This window comes from Ischnura elegans, chromosome 11 (assembly GCF_921293095.1).
Source record: "Ischnura elegans chromosome 11, ioIscEleg1.1, whole genome shotgun sequence".
Classification (NCBI taxonomy): Eukaryota; Metazoa; Arthropoda; class Insecta; order Odonata; family Coenagrionidae; genus Ischnura; species Ischnura elegans.
This window is the reverse complement of record NC_060256.1, coordinates 58,099,900-58,122,704: the sequence shown is the minus strand read 5'-3', so window position 1 is coordinate 58,122,704 and position 22,805 is coordinate 58,099,900. Positions and strand designations below refer to the sequence as shown.

General features: G+C 38.1%; 1 protein-coding gene across 1 annotated transcript in view; it reads right to left on the bottom strand.

Annotated features, from left to right (window-relative positions):
• The window catches only part of LOC124167561 (dual specificity tyrosine-phosphorylation-regulated kinase 4-like), a 227,703-nt gene that overhangs the window by 99,285 nt on the left and 105,613 nt on the right, over positions 1-22,805 (bottom strand). The window contains exon 2 of the mRNA XM_046545528.1: positions 21,992-22,597. Coding sequence (XP_046401484.1) covers positions 21,992-22,597 — 606 coding nt within the window. The remainder of the gene's footprint in view (positions 1-21,991; positions 22,598-22,805) is intronic.

The window sequence follows — 22,805 nt, the reverse complement described above, 5'->3', positions numbered from 1 at the left end:
AGCTCGAAAACCGATATGGAAGGAGAAAAAACAAACAAAATTTTACAAAAAACGAAGGTCTGTAGTATAGAAGCACTTCCTTAGTAAAGTTCCGCTATGCTCTTCCGACCCCAACGAGGACAGATGATAATTCACCATACTACAAAAAGAAACACCGGATATTCCGTAATTTGAGAGAATATCAGAACAGTTGGGGGTGCCACGACGTCCGGAATCAAGCTTAGATGCATGAAACCCAACAACCATAAGAAGAGAAAAAAGTCTTTCAAACAGCTGTAGCCCACTAGAGTGACTATGGAGCTATGGCGAGAGCCATCGAAGGTGGCTCTTGTATGCAGCAACGAAAGAGATGACTCATTTCAAAGAACGTACGATACCGACCACGGAATCACCTTGTTTAAATGCCTACATCACACATACAAATAAAAATGAATTCATTCTTAAGGGACTGAAGCTCACATACTAGCAAACATTTACTATATTGCTGCTGTGTGTTTTCAGTTTCATAGCTTACAGAAGTTGTATCGAGAAATATTCTTATTCATATATATCTAAAGAACGTGAAAGAAATCCCGTCATAATTGTACCTTATCGACGGACTTAGTTCCCATAACTTATCTTATGAAAATTGCATTTGGAAAATTAGCGTCTTAATAGAGGTTCCTGCGGCGATAGTTGGATTAGCATAAGAAATACGCTCACAAGTGATAAAATTTACATGCCGTTTTGACAAAAAAAACTGGAATCATATTATTTCTACTTTAAAAATCATGGTGACATACGGTTTACGTTCATTTAATTAAATTCTAAGCTTAATTTAACGAGAGCCTTGAGCAAGTTCATTCAATACGATTTCGCAATCTCATCCATTTCGATATTAATTGTTACAATCAATTGTACTCAAATATTTTCGTCCGAAATTGATTATTTAAAGCCCTGACATATCCAGAGTAGGTATTAAATAAAATGTCGAAAAGGTTGGATACCCAAGAAAAACAGTTTTCACGGTAGCTGTAGTGTGCATCAAAAAATGTTTGCGTTGCCATAGCTCAGTAACTAAGGAGTTGCGACCTCATGATTATGTACAAAAAAATGCTTAAAATTGTATCCTCTTACCACCTTCTGAAGTATTGCAGATTCATAAAGATAAGCATTTTATTTCCTCAATTTTCCATAATAATACAAAAGTTGAAGGCTTCAATGTTGGCCTCAATGGAAGGTTCAGTTACTTCGCAGCCACCTTGAGCATTATTGTAAACAAATTTACTCGGTGCGATTTCAGCAATGAGCGTATTACGCGCGAAGATGGTGTGATTTGTGGACACCGCAGAGAATTCGCCCACCCTTTGAACTTCTGCATATGCTTACTTACGTCTAAGGCTACCCTAGTGACGTAGAAGAAAACCTATAAAGTAAGAGAGGTTGCAGCTATGTTTCCCAATCCCTATCGACAACAACCCCTTCCAACGAGGACACATAGACTTCCTCAGAACTTCTATCCTCCTCCACTTTACGGAGTTAATATTTCAAGAGCCTCAAGGTAAAGGACTTGAGCAGGCCTATGGATAGCAGCGCCTCTGGTGAGACAAAGCTCTCGGAAAGGGTGACGGGAATTAATTCATGGAAGAAAGTGACCAAGTTAGCGCCAGGAACGACGAACTATCGACAGGCTTTCAAAGGGCTTATCGCCCTCCCTACGGTTAACTACGCAGATCCAATTAATCCATCGTCAGTATTCATTTCCTAAGGCTATCTCCAGAAGGGTAGGAAGATGATCAAGTTAAGGCGACAATCCGTTTAAGATTAGTTCTCGAATTTCTGAAACAATTACTACTGACAATGAAATCAAAAGGCAACGTACGAATTTGTAAAAATACAGGTAATAGTAGTGGGCGTCACTAGGATGAAATCCTTGAAAATGTTACGCTGTAACGAAACCATGGTCGTACAAAATAGTCACCATGTCGATGGCTAAGTTCTAACAACATGTATCTCAAAAATAGTAAGTTTTCAAGAGAGCAAAAAAATGATTGATATTTTTTACTTGTACACTGGAATAAAAAACCAGAAGTTCATAAACCTGAAAAAGAAGCATTCATTTGCAAACAAAGAGTTGGTTTTTGCTTGTATTTTATTTTTTAATGCTATTACACTTTGTTTAAGATACCTGTCTCAAACCTGCCGAATTCGAGATACGTGTTGTTAGAACTTAGCCATCGATGTGGAAAAGGCCAAGTTTAATTCCTTCAACTCGCAAAAAAAAGCATTTGCTTCATGAATCATAAGAGGCTTTGAGAGCTGACACATCGTGCATCAGTCCATTTTTGTGACCTGATACCATAGGAGTGTTTCCAACGGGTGCCAAAGAAACCTTGAAAACCTAAAGAAAAAATCTGGCATAAAATTTGCCCTTAAAACATTAAATCCCAATATAAGAAGTAGGAAAAAGCTACAAATTTTAAAATTTTTCTTTTAATTTATAATCATTCGGACACCAGCTTCATAATTATTCATATAAGATACTATATTTGTGGGGTAGGGGGCACTCAAAACACACGAGCCCTTTAGAACCCACGCGAAGCATCTTGAATCCACCAATGACTGCTACTCGCTATAGCTATGATGATTAAATTACGAATAATTCCGCATTATTAAAAGGTAATAGCAACCTCCCTTCTTGAATGGGTGTTTTATTGCTGTGACATTTTCTATTCAGGATTATTTTTATATATTGTATTATTTATAACATCTTTCCCAAGAGAAAATTTATTCTCACACTAATTAATGGTAAATTCTTAAAGCTCAGCACTAATATTTGACTTAATTTGAATAAATAATTTTGCGTCCTAATTATTCATGAGCTCATTTAATTTATTTTTCGCTCTCACCTGTAAAATAAAATTTATAAAGGTTAGGTAAATAGTTTTCGGAGGTATGGGGTCTCGGGGGAATTTCCGCATCGTGGCAGATGGACGAATTTAAATTACGCTAGAATATAATTTATTCGTATGACGCGCAACATATTAAAACATAATGAGGATCACGTATTCATTATCATCAAGTGAAGTATACATTCTTTCGCATATTCTTTAAAACATTAGGGCATGGAAAAACAGAATGCATTGAATCACCGGGAATCGAACCCAGACCAATAGAAAAAATTTCTAGCATAGCATACACCAAAGCATTACATACATTTCTAGCATAGCCAATAAATTACATCGAAATTCCAGGAAACTTTAACCTGGGTTGCTTTTTGCAAATGAATGAAGGGAACACCTAAGATAAATGGGTTGGTACGTCCAAATTCAATCTTAATGAAAGTGTCACGGAGAGTATATCGATGGCTAAGTTCTAACAACACGTATCTCAAAATTTGGCCGGGGTGTACACAGGTATCTTAAACAAAGTGTAATGACATTAAAAAATAGAATTCAAGCAAAAAACAACTCTCTTTTGGCAAGCGTATGCTTATTTTTCAGTTTTATGAATATTTTGGTTTTTAATTTTAGCGTACAATTAGAAAATTTTAATCTTTTTTTTTGCTCTCCTGAAAAGTTGCAATTTTTTAGATATGTGTTGTCAGAACTTAGCCATCGCTATGCACCCTTAAAAGCAATCGTTAACTCCGGGACCACGCGGAGTGGACAGCAACAATGAATCTTTCATGAGTCAGGGCCAGGGGTCGAGAGAGACGCCAAGGGTACCAGGATTCGGTGTGAGAGCGCACCATCAGATGCAGGGTTTGGGGACACCCTTAGGAAGTGATAGCATGCAGCAGCTACCTTTGAGAGGACGGTGAATTCAACATGAAGTGCTAGACGCACTCAGACTCGCGAATTATATAAGAATAGTAAAGTAGGCTAGGGAGAAGGCAATTATCTCTTGGACTGAGTACTTAAGAGAATGTACCACTACCGCTCATCAATTTGAGTTGATTTCATGATTCTATGTTTCAAATTATTCTGTTTATTTTTTATTCTATGTTTTGGACCCGAAGACGGGAACTGGAACGCGCCCGAAACGGTCGTCCGCCAAAAATGAGTCGACGCGGAATTAACCCGGAAACTAACCATCACCATAATCACCGGGAAAGCCTCCTTAAAATTTTATCCTATATTTATATTTACTCTACGATTTTTTACAGTAAATCGTTTTTGTTCTTGGAGAACATACGACCTAGACCAATAAATATCTTTCTAAATCCAAAATCTAGTCTTTATTCCGTGACATATTACTTGGTTAAAATTAACTCTACCACACAGTAATGCTCATGGTAATAAGAGTGGAAACTTCTCAACATTATTTGTATCTAAAATATAATTAAAGCCATTGTGAACAGATGTAGTAAAGAATGGCACCGTAAAAACGATATTAGAAACTAAGTATGCTCCTGGATTTGATAAAAACCATTAAGTACGAGAAATATTTTGCCGAACGGATAGATAAAGGAATTCGTTTTACCCCGCGCAAAAATATTTCAATAAATGATATATGGCACTAACTACGTCTTCAAATATCTCCAACATACAACTTTTCCTTTCTTGTGTCCTCAAATCCCCTGCCATACGCCTTTCGAGGAGGCTTGCAGGGTAGCGTGTAGGTGCAGTAATGCATAACTTTTAACTCTGCATAAATATCGAGGCAAATATCGTAATGAGATTCAGGTACATTTTGCCACGGGTGGCATTCGTACGCCGTGATGATTTGAAGCTCAAAGCATAAGTCTTATATAAGTAATTCTCTAAAAAGCCCACGAATAGATATTTCTGTGCCGAGATAATTGAAAGTAAAGAGTAAATTAAAAAAGTGAATCAGATAAAATACTGTGAGTTGATCAAAGTAATTGCGAATGAATAGGAGCAACTGAGAATTTTTCGCCGACAATAGCCAAACAAACGCTCAGAGGGAACAATACAAGCCAAAACAATTTTTTGGTCCTAAAGCGATTACATATTTTCTGTATCCCAAAAGAATGGTATTCACTATAGTGGTATTCACTACTTTTAATCCTATTACCTCTTTTGACGGAACGAATATATTTGAATGATAAAAGAAAAAAGTAATTTATAAAAAAAATAGCTCCAAATAATCGCTTTGCCTAGGAAACGTCATCATCATAACCAGATTTTAACCTTATTTTAAACAACTTATCACGAATCTCCCTATGACTCAGAATTATTAATAATTCTCTAAACACTCCGAAAAATATGATAGCTAAAACGACCACCAAATCATAATTATCATGAGAAATTAAAATTCTAGGCATCGACGGTACATATGGCGGTGTCATAACGTTTTAGATGTATCGAAAATACTTTACTTAAGTTTTAAATCCAAATAAAAATTTCATTCACTCTAAAAATCAAGAGCATTTACTCCTTGTGAAAGAAGTTTAGAAGTAATCCACTAGAGATAAGCTTCAGTCCTAGCATAAACCGCTTAAATACAAATTTTCCTCATCCGGTTATCCCGATGAAAGTGCCTAAAACGCTAATCCGGTTTAGGTGTGAAAATGGGTTCGTTCAAAAATTTTTAACTACTGCCGGTTGAGATAGTTTCAAAAATAAAGAAACGTATTTTTCCCGTTTTTTGATCCATCACCTACTTATCGCGACATTCGTATGATCTTATTAAAGCGATCCTCATTTTAACGATCATTGCATCATTTCATTTTGTCACAGTGCAATTTACATTCTAGCTCAAATGAACATTTCTCTTATTCTTTGACCACCATTTCATGAGAACCAAAACAAAATCTCCCTCTTCAAACTCATTTCCCGGAAGAAATAGATAGATAGGCGATTTAGGAACGTTAGTGGATTAAGTACACAAAACCTTTAGAGTAAACATTAAGGAGAGATAACCGACTTCCGTGAATTCGATCGAGATTTAAATGACAAAATCCTCGATAACGAGATAGGCGTGAAAGATTGACTATGATGATAACATATGTTAATATGTTGCTTATTTCGATTGGAAAATTATTTCCATAAAATTTCATATTACTCACGAGTTAACGCTCAAGTCATTTGCCGCTGTACAACATATCCATAGATTTTACTAAACCCAACTGGTAAGATTATCTCATTTACAACCATTTTCAATATATAATAGTAATATTGAAGATCGCGTATCATTACGGCGTCTAATTATGATATTGCTCAGCCATCTCTACGCTCTTGCATCTATTTGCTCCAACTGTGCAACTAGAGTACTAATTTTTTGGAAATTTCTTGCAAAACGGCATTGCGGCATGTACATGGATATTTATAAAACTAGGGATGTGCGAGTACTCGAAAATTCGAGTCGAGTAGCGGGTACTCGACTTTCGGTTCCTTCGAGTAGCATTATGAATGTCTAGTTGAGTCGAGTAGTTTCGTTTACAGAGCTGCGAGGGCAGAAAGTTCAGAAGACAACGGCGTAGCGATAGACAATTTTCAGCAGGCAGTAATAGACGTTACAGTAAATTACATGGAGACGTTAAAAACCTGCTGCCTGAGTATGTAGAACAATTGGTTTTCCTGCATGAGGACTTGAAAGTATAAAATATTACATGGTCCTTATTACAATTGTGTAAATGCCTACAGTGATCCTCCTAGCGGTTTGGATACATATATGAATTGAATTATACACATGTTACCAAAGGTTAATTCAAGTTAATTGACCCTATTGACCTGTTTAAGACACATTAATTTTCACTCATCTCCTAATTCTGGCACAATTACCGTCAACGTTATATTTTCCTTTATACATCCAGAATAGAAAATTCACAAGGGGATTGGAAAAATGAGAATATATTGGAGCATGAATTGTTGTGTTGCCTGGTTCAGAAATAACCATACTCGACTCGATAATCGTGAGTAGTTTTCAACTCGATTCGATACTCGAGATAAAAAAGTGCTATTCGCACATCCGTACTAAAAAATACTAGTAAGAGTATCTAATTTGCAATCATTTTCAATACATATTAATAATATTGAAGATGGCGTAACATTACGGCGACTGTTAATGGCATGCTATCTATGCTCTTGCATCTATTTAAGTGTGCTACTAAGAGACCATTTTTTCGGGATTTTCGTGCAAAACGGCATTGCCTACGCTTCTCGTCGGAGCTTCCTTAATTTCGGCCATTTCGACATCGTTCCGCGATACATAAAGCGGGTTAAGATTGCGAAATTCTCTGGCGGACAAGAGAACGGATAGGAAATGGGATGAAGATGACATGCCTGGGGACGAAACCCTTGAGGTGCTTTGGGCCAAGCAACGGACGGCTAAAGTCATTTCGGAAGTCGCTGCGGAAGTAATAAAGGGTCTGAAAATAAATAAATAAAACAGGAACGGCGTTAGGAAAAAGGGGTCATCCGGGTACGAGTCTTGCAAGATTTGCGAGAGTCATTTTTTCACGCCTCGACTAGATAAGTCCTTAATCTTTTACCAGAGAATAAAGTCAATTTTAGCACCCAAAATTATTTTAAGCAAAATTTCCCGGGATATTAAGTTAGAAAGGCATTAGCACTTCACGTTCGTAGGCGTATCTTATTTTATAAACTGATTTCGTTTTTTAAGTTCAATTCGTCCTAGAAAGAGGATTTCTTAACCTCATCAATTACGACGTAATATAATGATAAAGTAATTTTTCATGCATGAATCGTGAATGAGTATCATTACAGGTCAACTACAACGGAAGACACGATAGGTTCTTTCTGGCAATTGCGAGTAGATTACCAACGAGCTACTGAGCTCGTGTAAAGAAACTAGAATCTTCCTCTGAAGTACCAGCGTTCTAACGTCGGCCAATATAACAACGAAAGTTTTCTCTACCCCGTAAAATTTAGACTTTGACGCACTCGCTATATACTGGAAATGAAAAATCTATAACATCTTTGGAGTGAGAAAATCTATGCAAAATAATCTCACTTTTCAATTTTTACTGTACTCCAAAACTTTCTGCAAGCATTCTAAATAGCGTAAATGAATTAAGTTTAACGTTAAGTTTATACGATAAAGAGGACATTAACGAAATGGGTGGTTGAATAAATCGATCCTCCATTCCTGACCACTTTATCGAAACCTTCTACTTAGATTTTGATTAGGATTAATTATGATAAAACACATGGAAATATGCATTGGTAAATGGTATTTAAATGAAATGAAAATTTGTGTAGCAGTGCTATTCTCGATTACATGAGCAAGCAATTATAGTCTCCCAAAAGTGTATTCAATTGAAAAGTTCAGAAGTCCTACCTTCCACCATTATAAGCCATAATGTAGTTACTGCAATGGGTTGTACTTAAAAATTTTATCCTTACCTGAAAAGACAAATGATAAATTTTTAGAATTAAATATTATTTGTGACATTTATTATTGTAAAATCATTCAAAAAAATGAATTACTTTAATTGTCAAAAAATAGAAATCAAAGAATTTATCACAGAATTCATGCACAGAAACATATGAAGAAAATATATAGATATTCGATTGAAAATAATCGCCATAGAAACATGAGACGGAAACTCCAGGAACGCGGAAAATATAAATACTACTACACCTTGAACGGACATTATCAATCTCGGCAGGTCTCGAGTCAAAAGCCTCTTAATTCATTAGCGAGATGTTTAACGGTGGCATCGGATGAAATTTAGGAGAGGATTAAAAAAATAAATCTTGACAAAGCTACCGGTAACGGCGCGTGGGAAGAGAGGCTAAATGAAAAATAAACAGGGATTCAGGAGAAAAACTTCAGCGACGGATTTCCCATCGCATCAAAAAAGAAAAAAACTCGAGGAAGTCAATTTGCGATCGCAATGGAATAAACAATTTAACGCAACTTTCTTTTTGATGACGCACAGGCAAATTATTTCACAACTTCGAAGCGTATATTCATATTAATTGGAAGGTAATTAACTGAATATTCTAACACACTTTCTCGCAAGCCAATAAGCACGTAATCTGAGCTTCAGCTAAAAAAATAAATTAAACCTTTAGGCGAAAATGTCAAGGAATTAAAACATTTCTGATTCACCAAAAGGTCAATATTATTAACCTTCAGGATGAAATACCACATAATTAGTATGAAAGCTGATAAAACCATAGGGCATTATACATCTAAAATTGACTCTTTCAACTCTTGCTATTGAAGTGATACATGTTTTTGATTATCCTAGAGTCTTCGCTTTAATTAACCGATAGCTTGAAATGTCAAACTTTATCATTAGAAAATAACTATGCTTTCCTCCTTGGGGATATGAGAGGGTGTATTCGTACGCATAAATTAAACAAAATAAACAGCGTGGGTTGGATAAAACAAGTACGATGGAATTATACTGAATAGCTTCAAATATCATGGGAACAATTGGAATGAGCAGCAAATATCTAATAGTAAGTGAATACCACTGAATACGAAAGCTCTAAATGTGTACACTGTAAAGTCCTTGAGTTTGCCTAGGTAATCGCCTAGGTTTTCATGCAATTTTTCGAGTACTACGCAGTAAAATTTATCCAAATAAAGTAAAATAATTCATATGAAAATATATGAATACAGAAATTTATCTAATAAAATAAGTGAACTTATACAGACGTGAAAATTGATGGTGATTCAAGTGAAATTGACCATCTTTAGCGAGAGAACAGGAAGATGGGAGCGAGGAAAATATTAATGGTATAAGCTCAAAAAAATTACAATTGAATTCATCTATGTACTCATGTAATCTTACAATTAGGTACTGAGGTAATCACCCGAATGCTACACATTCTTCAAATCGAAAAATCAGCTATGGAGATATTTTTGTATCTTGCTGTAATCTACGTTATGAGACATGATAGCCTGATAAAAACAATCGTAAGACAGGTAGAATGAAAGATGAGCAAGGGACGGCCCCGAATAAGTTACATAGCACAGGTTACAATGGATGCCAAAGGGAATAAATGAGTCACCATGAAAATGCTAGCGGATAGAAGAGAATGGAGAGCTGCGTCAAACCAATCTTAGGGTTGTTGGCTAATGATGATGTTGATAGGCTATAAAATCCTTTTCATTTAATTTATTTCGTATTTAAAAACTTCCAATTTTAAGTAAAAAACACGTTGGGAACCTATGAATTTACCATAGTTAGATGGACACATTGTTTCTCTTAAGTGTCCCAAAGAAATTTATGCATTATTTGTCCTGTGGTGAGGCGTCCTTATGGAAGCTCCTGTGCTGAACTTGAATGAAAGCTTTGAATGTAATCATAAGTTGGTTTATTATGACAAGTTTCTCTTCGATTTCGGCATGCACTTGAGCGCTTACGGTGGAGTTTCCTTTTTTTTATATTAGACAATTAAAACCCCCATTTAATCATTATAATGAATTCATGTATATCCCTACCACCTGGACCACCAGTTCAAATGAGCACTCCACCGAAACAACATGGGTGCACTGTAAACCCAGGATACTGGTGCAAAATGGGTGTGCCAAATCCACATGGTTTTGCCCGGGGCACGGGCACTGCGGGCGAGGGGGTGAACCGCCCATTCAAGGGGTATCCTCCAGCCGCTGATCAATACCCGCTAATTTGTTCGTCTGGCGTTGGTTCCGTAACTCCACCGTTAGTGCTCACGTGCATGCCGAAATCGAAGAGAAACTCGTCAGAATACACCAAATTATGAATGCACTCAAAACCCTCACCAACGCTCTGCTTCGGGAGCTTCCTTCAGGGCGTCTCATAACAGAGCTTATAAAGCGTACATTTCTTTGGGACAATATATAAATACAATGGCCTCAACTAACTACGGAAAATTTAAAACTTTCCACGATGATTTTTTGAACTTAAAATTGAAATTTTTTAAATACTAGATAAAGTAAATTTACAGGATATTATAAACTATATACGGACTAAATACTAGAGGCTATGTCAACAGCTAAAACGTCCTAAGCTAAAATAGGTTTTCTGATCGAAAGACATTTAAAATTAAGATTCAATGAATGATAGCATTGTGAATCTCAAAAGATATCTTATTACAAATAATTAAAATTTTAAAGGTTAAATAATTTTGAAATAAGTTTCCGCTGACATGATCACATTAAAATTCGCCATAATTATAATTTTTTTCAGCCATCACTTTTCACCAAAACAACTGACCAACGAAATTAATCCGAGAAACTCACGGATCGCGTATCACCCATTGGAGGTTTAGTTAAATATTTATCTTCTTCACAAGTGAATAAATTTAATATTTTTTATTAAAATCATATTCTTCAAGTCATAAAATAATCAAAACTAACTGGTTGTTCCGCAAGGAGAAAGCGTACATTTTTTTCATTTAAAAATTTAAGTAAAAAACACAGCGATTTATCACATGAAATATTGTTTGATTTGCTGGTAAAAATTATTTTGATAATGATTAAAATATTACCGCAGTTTTTTACGCTTCGTGATACAACATCGTAAACACCTGGTTCGTATATAATAAAGAGCGTATTGAAGCAAATAGTACGAAATTCGAGACGGCTCAGCGACCTGTTAGCTTAGGAATATGGAAAATAATGTGAGACATCCTGCATGAGAATAGATTTACAAAGACAGGAATTTTTGTGAGGTGACACATAGATGCTTGACGTCACGTGGACGTGATTACTAGACGGATTTCCCTGTTCACCACTTTTGCGTGACCAGAGTAGAAATCACATGACACGCCCAGGGAAGGACAATGCCCTATAAAACAGGCGTCGAGTGCAGCGAGTCAGAGGACGATCAAAATGCGCACTCACACTATGAAAAGGCATTATTGACTATCGTCCTTGAAAAACGTCTACTTTCATTCGTTCACCAATCTCTCTCCTTTCACCGTAAAGATACTAATCGACCAGGGCGGAAGGAAGACATCAAAGAGAAGCGAAACAGCTGCGGGATCATAATCACGACGGTACGCATGTTTTTACGTTGCACACATTCTCACGCATATAGCGCCATAGGCGCAAATACACAAATATAATTCACAGAGATGAGGAATCAAAAAGAACATGCATGTAATCAAGGGCGGATAAAGGATTTTTTCCAGGGAGGCACAAGGCCCTGACAGGCAAACGGTCTTCTCATATTTGAGATTAAAAACAACATATAGCAATTATTATACGAAATATTCCCTTTATTTTAATATTTTAGTTGAATTAAATTTATTGTCTTCATCTCGTATAATTAAATTAATATGAAATAAAATGATTGAGGCTCCGTAATACACAAAGCAAAACGAACATAATGATAATTGTGCTACATATTTTTTAAATTTTTATTTAGCTCAGTTACCTCCGAAAACAGCAAAATGAAGCCTTTACATCGGAAGTTAATAAAATCAACAACAGACGATCAAACACCCCCACGTCCTGGAAGGGTCCACCTATCCAGGCGAAACTCGAACCCACGACCTTCGGTAAGGAATGCGAGGATTTATGAGAGACGTGTCCACTTGAAGACTGAATTTAAGTCCTTTTGTGACTAATCCGCGGAATTAAATCATTTTTGCATTCTGTCCACTCACCCTGTACTGCTCGTAAAATGTCTGTCTACGAATGACTCATTAAAATCTCCTTTATCAACTACAAATTTTCAGCGCCCCCCCTAAATCCGCCTATTTATATAACCACTAAGTTATTCGACCCGAAATTTGATATGGATAGGGGGGTTAGTGTGCGCCTAATTCTTTTTTCTTTTCCTCTTCTCCGTTTATTCGGCATTCTCACCATTAGAGGGTGGACTTGTTGATATTAATCCCCACCATACTGATCGATTATTAACGCAACCTTAAAACCCTCGATCAATAGCCGAGCATCCATGTAGATCGGAAAAAATGAAGGCTAGAGACTCACTTCCCAGATATTGTAGAGGTTTTCCATGTTATTTGACCATGAATACATTTCCACACCTCTTGCTTGTACCATGTTCCATGGGTGTTCTGAGTTATTTCATTTCGATTGGCGAGCATAAAAGCCTTATTTAAATACGTAAATACAACCCACGTACAAGATTGTATTATACAGAAAAGCGTCCACTTGAAGACTACATTTTAGTCCTTTTGTGACTAATCTGCGGAATTAAATTATTTTTGCATTCTGTCCACTCACCCTAGACTGATCGTATTTTTTATCGTTCCGAATAACTCGTTAAAATCTTTTATATCAAATAGAAAATTTCACGTATTTATAGAGGATATGGTATAATTTGCCAGTATCTCAAATTTACAAATTATACAGCTGAATAGAAACCGAGAACAAATCTTTAAATTCGAGATATAATCAAATATTCAGATGGGCCCGTATCTGGATCGAATTGCAAGGTCGAGGTTCGGTGAAAGAGTGCGACGAAGTAAAATTCCAAATATTTAATTATTGGAAATGTAAATTATAATGTATTTCATTATTAGATACGGTTAATTGAAATGTATTATAATTTACAAGGTAATCCGTGCGAAAATTTCGCACTTTCACTTAGATTTTATTTTAAATATTTTTTCATCTTATGTTATGTTTCTTTGGTTTCGTTATGGATTTAATGGCTTTATAAACCTATTTTTGAAGTTTAGAATAAAAAATGTGTGTAGTCGATATACCTAAAGCAAGTAATCGGCGTGGAAAAATCGAAACTTAAAAGTCAAATTAATGAGTAAGTAGTAAAATTTGAGATTGTATTTTTCATCAGATGCCGGTGATTCAACGTTTAAAATGATACCTCATTTATCACTGTAGGTGCAGTATTAACGGTGCATATACGGAGTGACAGAAAAAGACCCTTCTGTAATAATTTATATGATTTCATTATTACACACGGCCCGAGCGTGCTCAAAAATATTCACGACCAGAAATTAGTTTATCGTCGAAAGAGTAAAGCTATCCGGTCAGCGCCCTCTTCCGAGAATAATACATTACGCAAACGAGGAAAGGACGCTGTAAATTCTACGAAAATGCAGCGGGATTACCCAGAAAGCAGACTCGTCTCCAGCACGATAACCCACGCAACGACATAATCCCACGTGAAAATTCACTCAATGCTCGAGAACACGCATTCATTTCAGCTTTTAAGTGATACTACCTATCACAATTTCCATGGAAATTCTGTTTTGTACGGAATTTGGAAAGCAGGATAACTCGCAATGAGAGAAGAAATTATCGGAAACATGTTCATGAATGCTAGATCATACTCGTCATTTTGACAAATAAAAAAACCTTAGATGATGTTAGTTGCTCCATGAGAATCGTGATGAAAATACGAATTCATTTTTTTCATCGCGATTTTTTAGTTATTAGCAAATGAATGGATTAAAAGAAGACAAATACCGTTTTTATATCTCGAAACTTAACAACAAGTACTCCAGAATGAAAAATCTAATTAATTAAAACTTTAAATCTTCCAAGTCTTAAAATTATTTTATCGTGACTGACAAGGTTTGAAGTTGGCGCCATCGAAGTGGAGACGCTGCTAGGCTTCCTTTTCCTTCGTACCTCAACAAATAATGCGAGAAGTTGACGTCATTCGCTAGCAGTCAGAAGACAAGGACCTTTTTGTGTGAGGAAAAAAAATACAAATTCCCTGGCCAGGGACTGACACCCTTAGGGTTTTAAATAATGAAGTATTATTTTCTTTTTTGCGCAAAGAGGACCGGAATCCTCATTAAATTATGCAAGGGGAGGCAGCGAAGAGGAGGTCGCTTCTTCGCTATTGTCTAGGAGTGAGGAACTCTGGCCTCAGGATAGGCTAGACCTCGATTCCTCCGTAAAACGACCGAGTTTGACGTGAACACTTGCATGCATGCATGCGCTTAAATGCGTCCGAGCGGAATGCCGAGCCATCATTTTGTCTTCGGGCATCAAAAGTAACATCCAATAGCCCTTGATAATGCAAGATTTCCTGAAATATTACAATATAAAAATAAATGTTTATAAAAACGTTTTTCTCGCGGCAATATTTTAATAAACTTTCAGCGATGACGACGTCATTTCTGAAGTAGATGGCAAGTAAGGAAAAGGAAGACCTCGAACAAAATGTACGGAACAGGTAAAGAGGGATGCGAAAGAAAATAAATTCGTAGGTGTGAAAAGATTGGCTGATAGAAGAATTGAGTGGAGAGCGGCGTCTAACCAATCTTAGGATTGTTGACCAATGATGATAACTTCATTTCCGAAAATAAAACAAAACGAGAACATCATTACGACTATAACAGAGGAAAAGGTGACCACTTTTGGAAAATTTTCCTACAATGAATGATTACGGAAATATTAATTAAAATCGTACTACACGCTAGATAAGCACTATTTTCGGGCAATGAAAGGTGAAAATACTTACTGATACTATTGGCTACGAAGATGACCAAAGATTGAAATCGGCTTTAATTCGGAAGCATCATTTCTATGAACGCACTGACTATTCTTCACGCATGCAATGGAAGCTAACATGATGGCGGTTCGGAGTCATGAAATCAAATGCGTTGCTATGACTCTTTGACTGATCTTCGACCGCCACCGGATTTTGGTGGCCATGTTTTGAACTACCTTTTCTCCATGTTTAATTTTAAATTCTGAATAAAAATTCTAGACACAGTTCCAATCGTAATAAAAGTGTTGTTTCAATGTTATCTGGTTCCAAGATATCCTGAAATTTTCAGCTTGATAACAAATCGGAAAGTGAGTGAAATTGAGTAGCAAGATTTGACCCGAACTAGACTAACAACTAAGAGAGTTATTAAAACGTTGTGAAAAAGAGCTGCCCGCTGCTCTCTGGGTGAACACTCAAATATCTAATAGAAATATCTAGAATTATCCAGACTGTTTCGCATTCCAAATAAATTGCAATTTTCTATATCTACAAGATGGCAATGTTTACTTCTCAAAGAAAAAGTAGACGAAAGCTTCCAAAAATGTAAAGATGACGCCGTGAGTGTGGGAACAAATGAATAAAGCCATTAAAATACCCGCAAAATAATGATGTACACAAAGGTAATTGAATGCCATACTTACAAAAAATAACGGCACTTTCAAGAATCATCACTATTAGCAGCCCACCCGCAGCAAAGTCGAGCATTCTGGTCACCGAGCGACATAGTCATACAGAAACAACGAGAACTACAGGCTTTCCCGATGAATTGCTTGCGTTGCCATAGTTTGGTAACGAAGGCAGTGCGTTCACGTTTTTCACTTAGCAAACCATTGAAAACAATTTTCTCAACCACCTTCCAAAACATTCAACGTTTCATTAGAAATGTCTGTGGGTTGTGGGAAAATTTCGCGGGGTTTCCAACGGGTCAAGAGATTGATTAGAGCGGAAATTTCGAAGGCTGTCAATGATCGTCTCCAGGGTGATTGGACCACATTTCTGAAGATATGCGTATCACTAAAGTTGATGGCAACCACACCCTCGAACGTCGGTACTAATTAATCTTTGGACTCAGTGGGTAACCCGAGTACTTTTCCAATAATAAAGTCGATGGGAAAACTTGAGATCCTTCATATACGTGGATTGTTTCAGTTGTGTTCCGTTGATATGGTATGGTATTGGAGGAGGCGACCAACAGCTAATGTCATTAGCGCCATGGGGGAAGGGTCGGGATGGAAGGGTGGAGAGAAACCCGGCGTCGGCGTTAGCCTTCACGAAAGTCGCCAACGGGACCATGGCTTAACGTCCCATCCGACGGACGAAGTGCTGCACTTGAGCTGTCCTCCACAAGGCACTCAAGCAGGGATCGGGCAGCCTCTGAAAAATATCGGATATCGCCGGGATTTGAACCCGATTCGACTGAGTGGGAAGCCAGCACCCCAGCCACTACACCAACCCGATCTCCTGTTAAGTGGGTCTGTTGTCTGAACAGGAAACAATACGAATTTATAATAAGTAAAAAACTAGATGCATAATATAGTGTCCTATCCATTTCTTAGAAAAAGAAAAGAAAGTATGAAGAAAATTGCACGTTGAATCTTCAAAACTGCGCTACCACGTAGAAAGGCGTAGCAAGAAAGAAAGAAAGAAAGAAATTGAGAGAGAAAGAGGACTGATGAAAGAAAAATAGAGTTGAAAAAAGTAGTGCAAAAAGTTAGCGAGGGTTGAGAGAAGGAAATGAAAGTCACTTTCACGAAGGAAGAAGGTCCCTCTGGGGCGACAGTCCGACGAATCGAGCAAACAAACAAACAAACCCTCTGATTGGCTCAAAAGGATGTGGGCGTGGCCCAAAAACATCCCCACGATTCACCTCCATCATACGTCGCTGCGGTATTATATGAAGTAAACGATAAACATGACCCCTTTTACCCCCAGTGATATGTAACCGGTAAATAACCTCCAGATTTTACACATGCATGGATAGTAAACAATCACCCGTTTCAATATCTTAACTGGGGACATTTATCACGGAGTTTTTTTATTCTATTTTTAAATTTATGAGCTTCGACGCAAATAAGTTTTTTCTAAAGGTAAGGTGACACCGAACAAAATATGAATTTAAATAGATCATCCATCGCCTTTTTACTTTTTTGAAATAAAATAATCATCAATGATTGGCCAGAAAATGGTGGGATTACTTTCGCCAGATGGCGGTGTTACTTTAAAAATATTTCCTAACAAAACAACTGAGGTCCCACGCTTCCGTTGGGATAAATTCGAATATTTTTCAATCAATGGGCACACCTCAAAGCAAATTATAAACAAATCGGAAATAATTACTCTGTTCGTATCGTATCGCACACCTTCCTTATCAAGCGGTAAGGAAATGGATAGCAATGCCGCAAAGAAAATTAATGTGATGGATGTTATTTAGAGAAGATGAAACAAGAATGTCACTTTGGGAAATATTTAAATATTGCCCTTTTCCTTGTAACTCTCAAATGACTACCGCTAAAAATGAGGGCTCCTATTATATATATTTTTTTTAATTGTGTTAAAAGTCCGCCATACTTTTAGGCAATTCCAGCGACGCTAATTTATGAGTAGCAAACACTCAGGAGCGAGCTAGGAACAGGAAGCAGATGGAGAAATCAACTACAGACGGAATAAGCTTCATTATAAACATGATAAAATGGTAATTTTCACACTTTAATATCTAACTCCAATAGCGGCCATGTTTTCTACACTTCAGTGGCGCAGCGAAACCCCAAAGTTTTGGATAAAATTTGGATTTGGGGGATAAAATCCCCCCCCCCCCCCAAAGCTCAAAGAAACTTTTTAATTTAATCCATTTTACTTCATTTGATTAATATACTTATAGAAGAGTGTAAGTATTAATAAAATTTCCCTCAGAAAGCCATAAAACTCACCATTTTGAACCATTTATCTTAAAAATTTCTGGGGGAGGGCGCCCACACCTCCCGCTTATGCTGGCGGGTATATCATACACCCCAGGTCTAGTTGCGCCTAAAACCTCTCCTAGCCTTAATTCCTAGCTGCGCCCCTGCAACACTTTATGTCATGAATATGGAATTATATATTTAAGAGTGGAAATTACCATTTGTTGTTTATATTTTATCATGAATACATAAAAGTTGCACCACGGCAAACCTGAAACGATTTTATACGCTATTATAAACATCATTAGATGATGACGACTACCAGAAATCTCTTCCCTACCAAGTTATACGATGACCCTTCGGAAGATACGTCAATAATTTCTGGAAACCAATGTTGCTGAAACCTATGAACGATATTATCCAGCAATAAAAAAGGAGTACCGTTCTATTCATAGATGCCGAAACCAAATCCAATCCTGAAATAATGGTTTTCCCCCCATAAATTGATTCACGTGTAGTAATGATGTGTGCTCTTTTGGCCAAATTCGTGACGGCTTCGACAGACCTGGGAACATCTTCGACGGCTGAGAAAGACAAGAGTTCATGAAGGGCTGGACATAAATACTTAGCATTCTTTATAGCACTCAGTCACATAAAACGAATTTGGGCAACGCTTACGTCCGCAGCGAGCGGTTAGGATGGCTTTCAAAAGGAGAAGAATGCTTTATAAGCTAACCAGGAAGTGAAAATCAGTCACATAAAACACAAGCCGACACGGTCAAGAGCAATAAAGTAATTAAAGTATACGGCGTCTCCATATTCGAAACTCGGAGAGATATCATCGATTATTTATCCAGTTACTGTTGGACGTTCTCTGTGCCATGAAATAAATTTAAATGGACTCACAATTGACGAAATAATTAGGAGTATATATAATAGTAACTCGCTTTCGCTAGCTGGGGAAGGCGCTCTCGAAAAGACCCCCCTCTCCCGGAAAAGCCCTGCTTTATTTTCTGGTCACACTCTACGTATTATGCAACACCGCATCTCCCTTTATTGTTGAGATAATAATAATTCACGAAATAGTGGAATTGCACGATTTTGCCAATATGAAAATTTCTCGATCGGTCTGAAATTTGGTTTCTCGACGTATCACGCGGTATTGATTCAAAAAAATGACATATGTGAAAAATGATTTATTTTAACCCCAAATACATAAATATAAATGTACCCAATTACAAAAGGTATGAGGGCAGTCGGCAACCCCGTAATAGATAGAAAATTTAGTGTTTCGACAACTTTTCTTAGGGTTTCAGACGATTTTAGAGGGGATCGATTCAACGACTTTTTGTTGAACGCAAACATTTGTATGAGTGAGGACTTATACAAATGTTTGGGGTGAATGGTCCAGGTAATTTTTTCCCATTGCGTTTAGTGTGAAATTAATGTGAAAAAAAAATAAAATGTAAAGGGAACAGTTTAAAATTTCCCCGAATGATACACGCAAACAGCCAAACCTATGTTTAGCGGTGACCATCTTAACTGTTTGCTCCAGTACGGTGACCTATGGCATTAATCTCTCAACCGTCGCTTATTCTCTCCTCGTAATTAATCACGGCATCGTGAGTAGAACTGAAGTGCCAACGATAGCATAACGCCAGAGTGGCGTGCCGCTAGCGACAATTCAATCAAATTTTCGCTAAAAGCCAATTAAGGCAATAGAGGAAACGCGTGGTCATTTTACAGCACAGCGGTGTACAGAAAGTCAAAGCCATTTCACAAATAGGCTTGCTGTGCCCCGCAAACAAGGAAAAAATAGCGCAAGAGATAGAATAATTGAGCGTAGTTCATTTTTTTCTCCGTAGGCACCACTCGACCGATGGAACAAAAAAAACACAAATGGAATTTCATTTAAGGAAAAGCATTCGGCTACGAGGAAAGGCTTGGATAGAAAGCTTTCATCTTGCATTTTCACGGAAACTTAGCGGTTTTGATGAGCAAAACTCAATTTTGGTATTATTCGACCATATATTCACCGAGTTAAATATAAACTGGTCACGCGTTAGCAAATTCTGGTGAAATCGTGAGGAAAAATATTTCAATGCATTGAAAAGCGAATCCTGAAGTCATTTTTTGATTGTCCATAACCAATATCCTTTATTCACCGCGCCTCTACTGTTTTCTATTTTGTAGTTTATAGCTACGGAAAGGCTGGTCCAGACATTTTTAACTGAAATGAGGATACTGTAGGCAACCAATGAAGGTGGTATAGTACAACGTAATACGTATTATGAAGACGTAGCAAAGAAGATAATACAGCACATAACATTTCATTTGTACTTTCCTTGTACTATTTCACGCAGGGAGGTACCTACGTAAGGGGCCAATTTCCATGGGGCCAAGGTAACTCGCGATGTGAGAAAAATGTTTCGTGCTTAAGCTGTGTACCACCCGCCGCTAAGAGCTATCGTAGGAATTTCAGTCCACCCACTGGTATTATCGTATTTTTTTTTATTTCACATTACCTTTGATTGCAAAATTTCATGGAGAGTGCTCATTTAAAAATACTAATACAAACTTTACAATTACCTTGCCCCGCCCCACGTAATATATTTTCTATATACGACCATGATATCAGGCATGAAGGCTGCAAGCACTATGTCCTTATCTATACTTTAGGCATTAAGTTTTTTGTTATCTATCACACTAGACGCACTCTCTCATATTTCATTACACCCTGGTAGTACTGTCTGGGTGCTTTATTGGCTAGTTAAATGAAGATCGAATGTTTTGTTTAGAAAAACCACCAATTAACAACTGTGGAGATGGGTCTGATGCTGATTGTAATTATCCAAGCGGTTTTCATTCCGAACTGACTGACGATCCTGACTGGTAAGCAAGGCGATCAGTAATCGCTGTGTTTGAAATTTATCAATTCGATGATGAAAATGAGCCCTAAAAGTGACTCGTGGGAGTGAACATTTTCAAACACAAGAAATACCGATTGCGTTGCCGACCATTCGGAATCAACATTTCGGAATGAAAACCTATCGGAATGATTCCGATCAGAGTCAAGTACAACAGAGGTATTCATGGGAGTAAATATTTTCAAACACAACGAATACCAATTGCGTTGTTAACCATTCAGAATCTGCAATTTGATATCAACCGTTTGGATCGTAATAATTTTGATCAGTGTCAAGCACATTCGTAGTGACTCATGAGAGGGAACATTTTCAAATACAACGATTACCGATTGCGTTTCCGACGATTCGGAATCAACCTTTCGGAATAAAAACCGATTGGAACAATTCCGATCAGTGTTCAGCACACTCGTTGTGACTCGTGGGAGTGAGCATTTTCGAACACAGCGAATACCGATTGCCTTGCTTACCATTCGGAATCTGCAATTTGGAATAAACCGTTCGGAATGAATACCGATCGTAATAATTTTGATCAGTGTCAAGCACATTCGTAGTGACTCGTGGGAGGGAACATTTTCAAATACATTTATAACCGATTGCGTTACTAACCATTCGGAATAAATCGTTCGGAATCAACCATTCGGAATGAAAACCAATCGAAATAATTCCGATTACCGACAAGAACATCCTCCCAGGTTTCCCTTATATCGCTACACGAATATTTCAGTGCATTCAATAGCGAATTCGAATCCGAATAAACGAGAACGGCCCCATTTCGACCCTCCACCACCCAGGCATGCCAACCACCACCTCTCCGTACGTACCACTCTTTGGTGCAGGGGCGGAGGCAGGAAATCATCCAGCAAATAAAAAGACTGCGCCCTCCTCGGCGGCGCCGGGGGCAACGGAGAAGTGGGGCGGACCCCAGTCAGTTTCGACACGACCTGCTGCTGCTGATGGTGGTGGTGATGATGGTGCTGTTGGTGACTGTGGTGCCGATGGTGCGGCACCGGGGGCGGCGGAGGCGGCCTGCTGTTCTCCCTGTTGAGCAGCAGCAGCAACAGCCCCCCCAAGCTCCCTCCCCACCTCTTCCTCTTCTGCCCCTCGGCACCGCCGCCGCCCCCGGACGCCCCCACATGGTGGTGGCTCCCGCCCCCTTCGCTGGGGGCCTTGGGCCTGAATCGGCCGGACCACCAGGCCGTGCCCACGGCCCGGATGGCCCCTCGGAGGTGTATGTGGGGCGGGCAATGCGGTCCGCCCCACTTGACGGATCCGGCGTCCGATGCCCCCCGCGGCCTCACGAAGCCATAGTCTGTGTCCTGAGGGGGCGGGGTGGGGGGCAGGGCGTGATGGTGGTGCCTCCGGTGGCAGGGACAGGAAGTTAAGGACCCTTGCAGTTGGTCCTGGGGAGCGGGACAGGGTATCATATCCTGTTTGTGCAAGGGTTTTTAATTTTTTTTGCAGGTAGGTTGGGGGATGCGGGGAGGGGAAAAAGCAGAGGTTTTGCAAAATTAAAAACTGGCATAAAAAATTGCGAAGATTACAACTTAAAATAAAACATAATAAAATACTTTCAAGCTTAACTATGAGGGAATTATCCATTGCAGAACGAAAGAGGAAAGTTTTTTCAGTCCAATG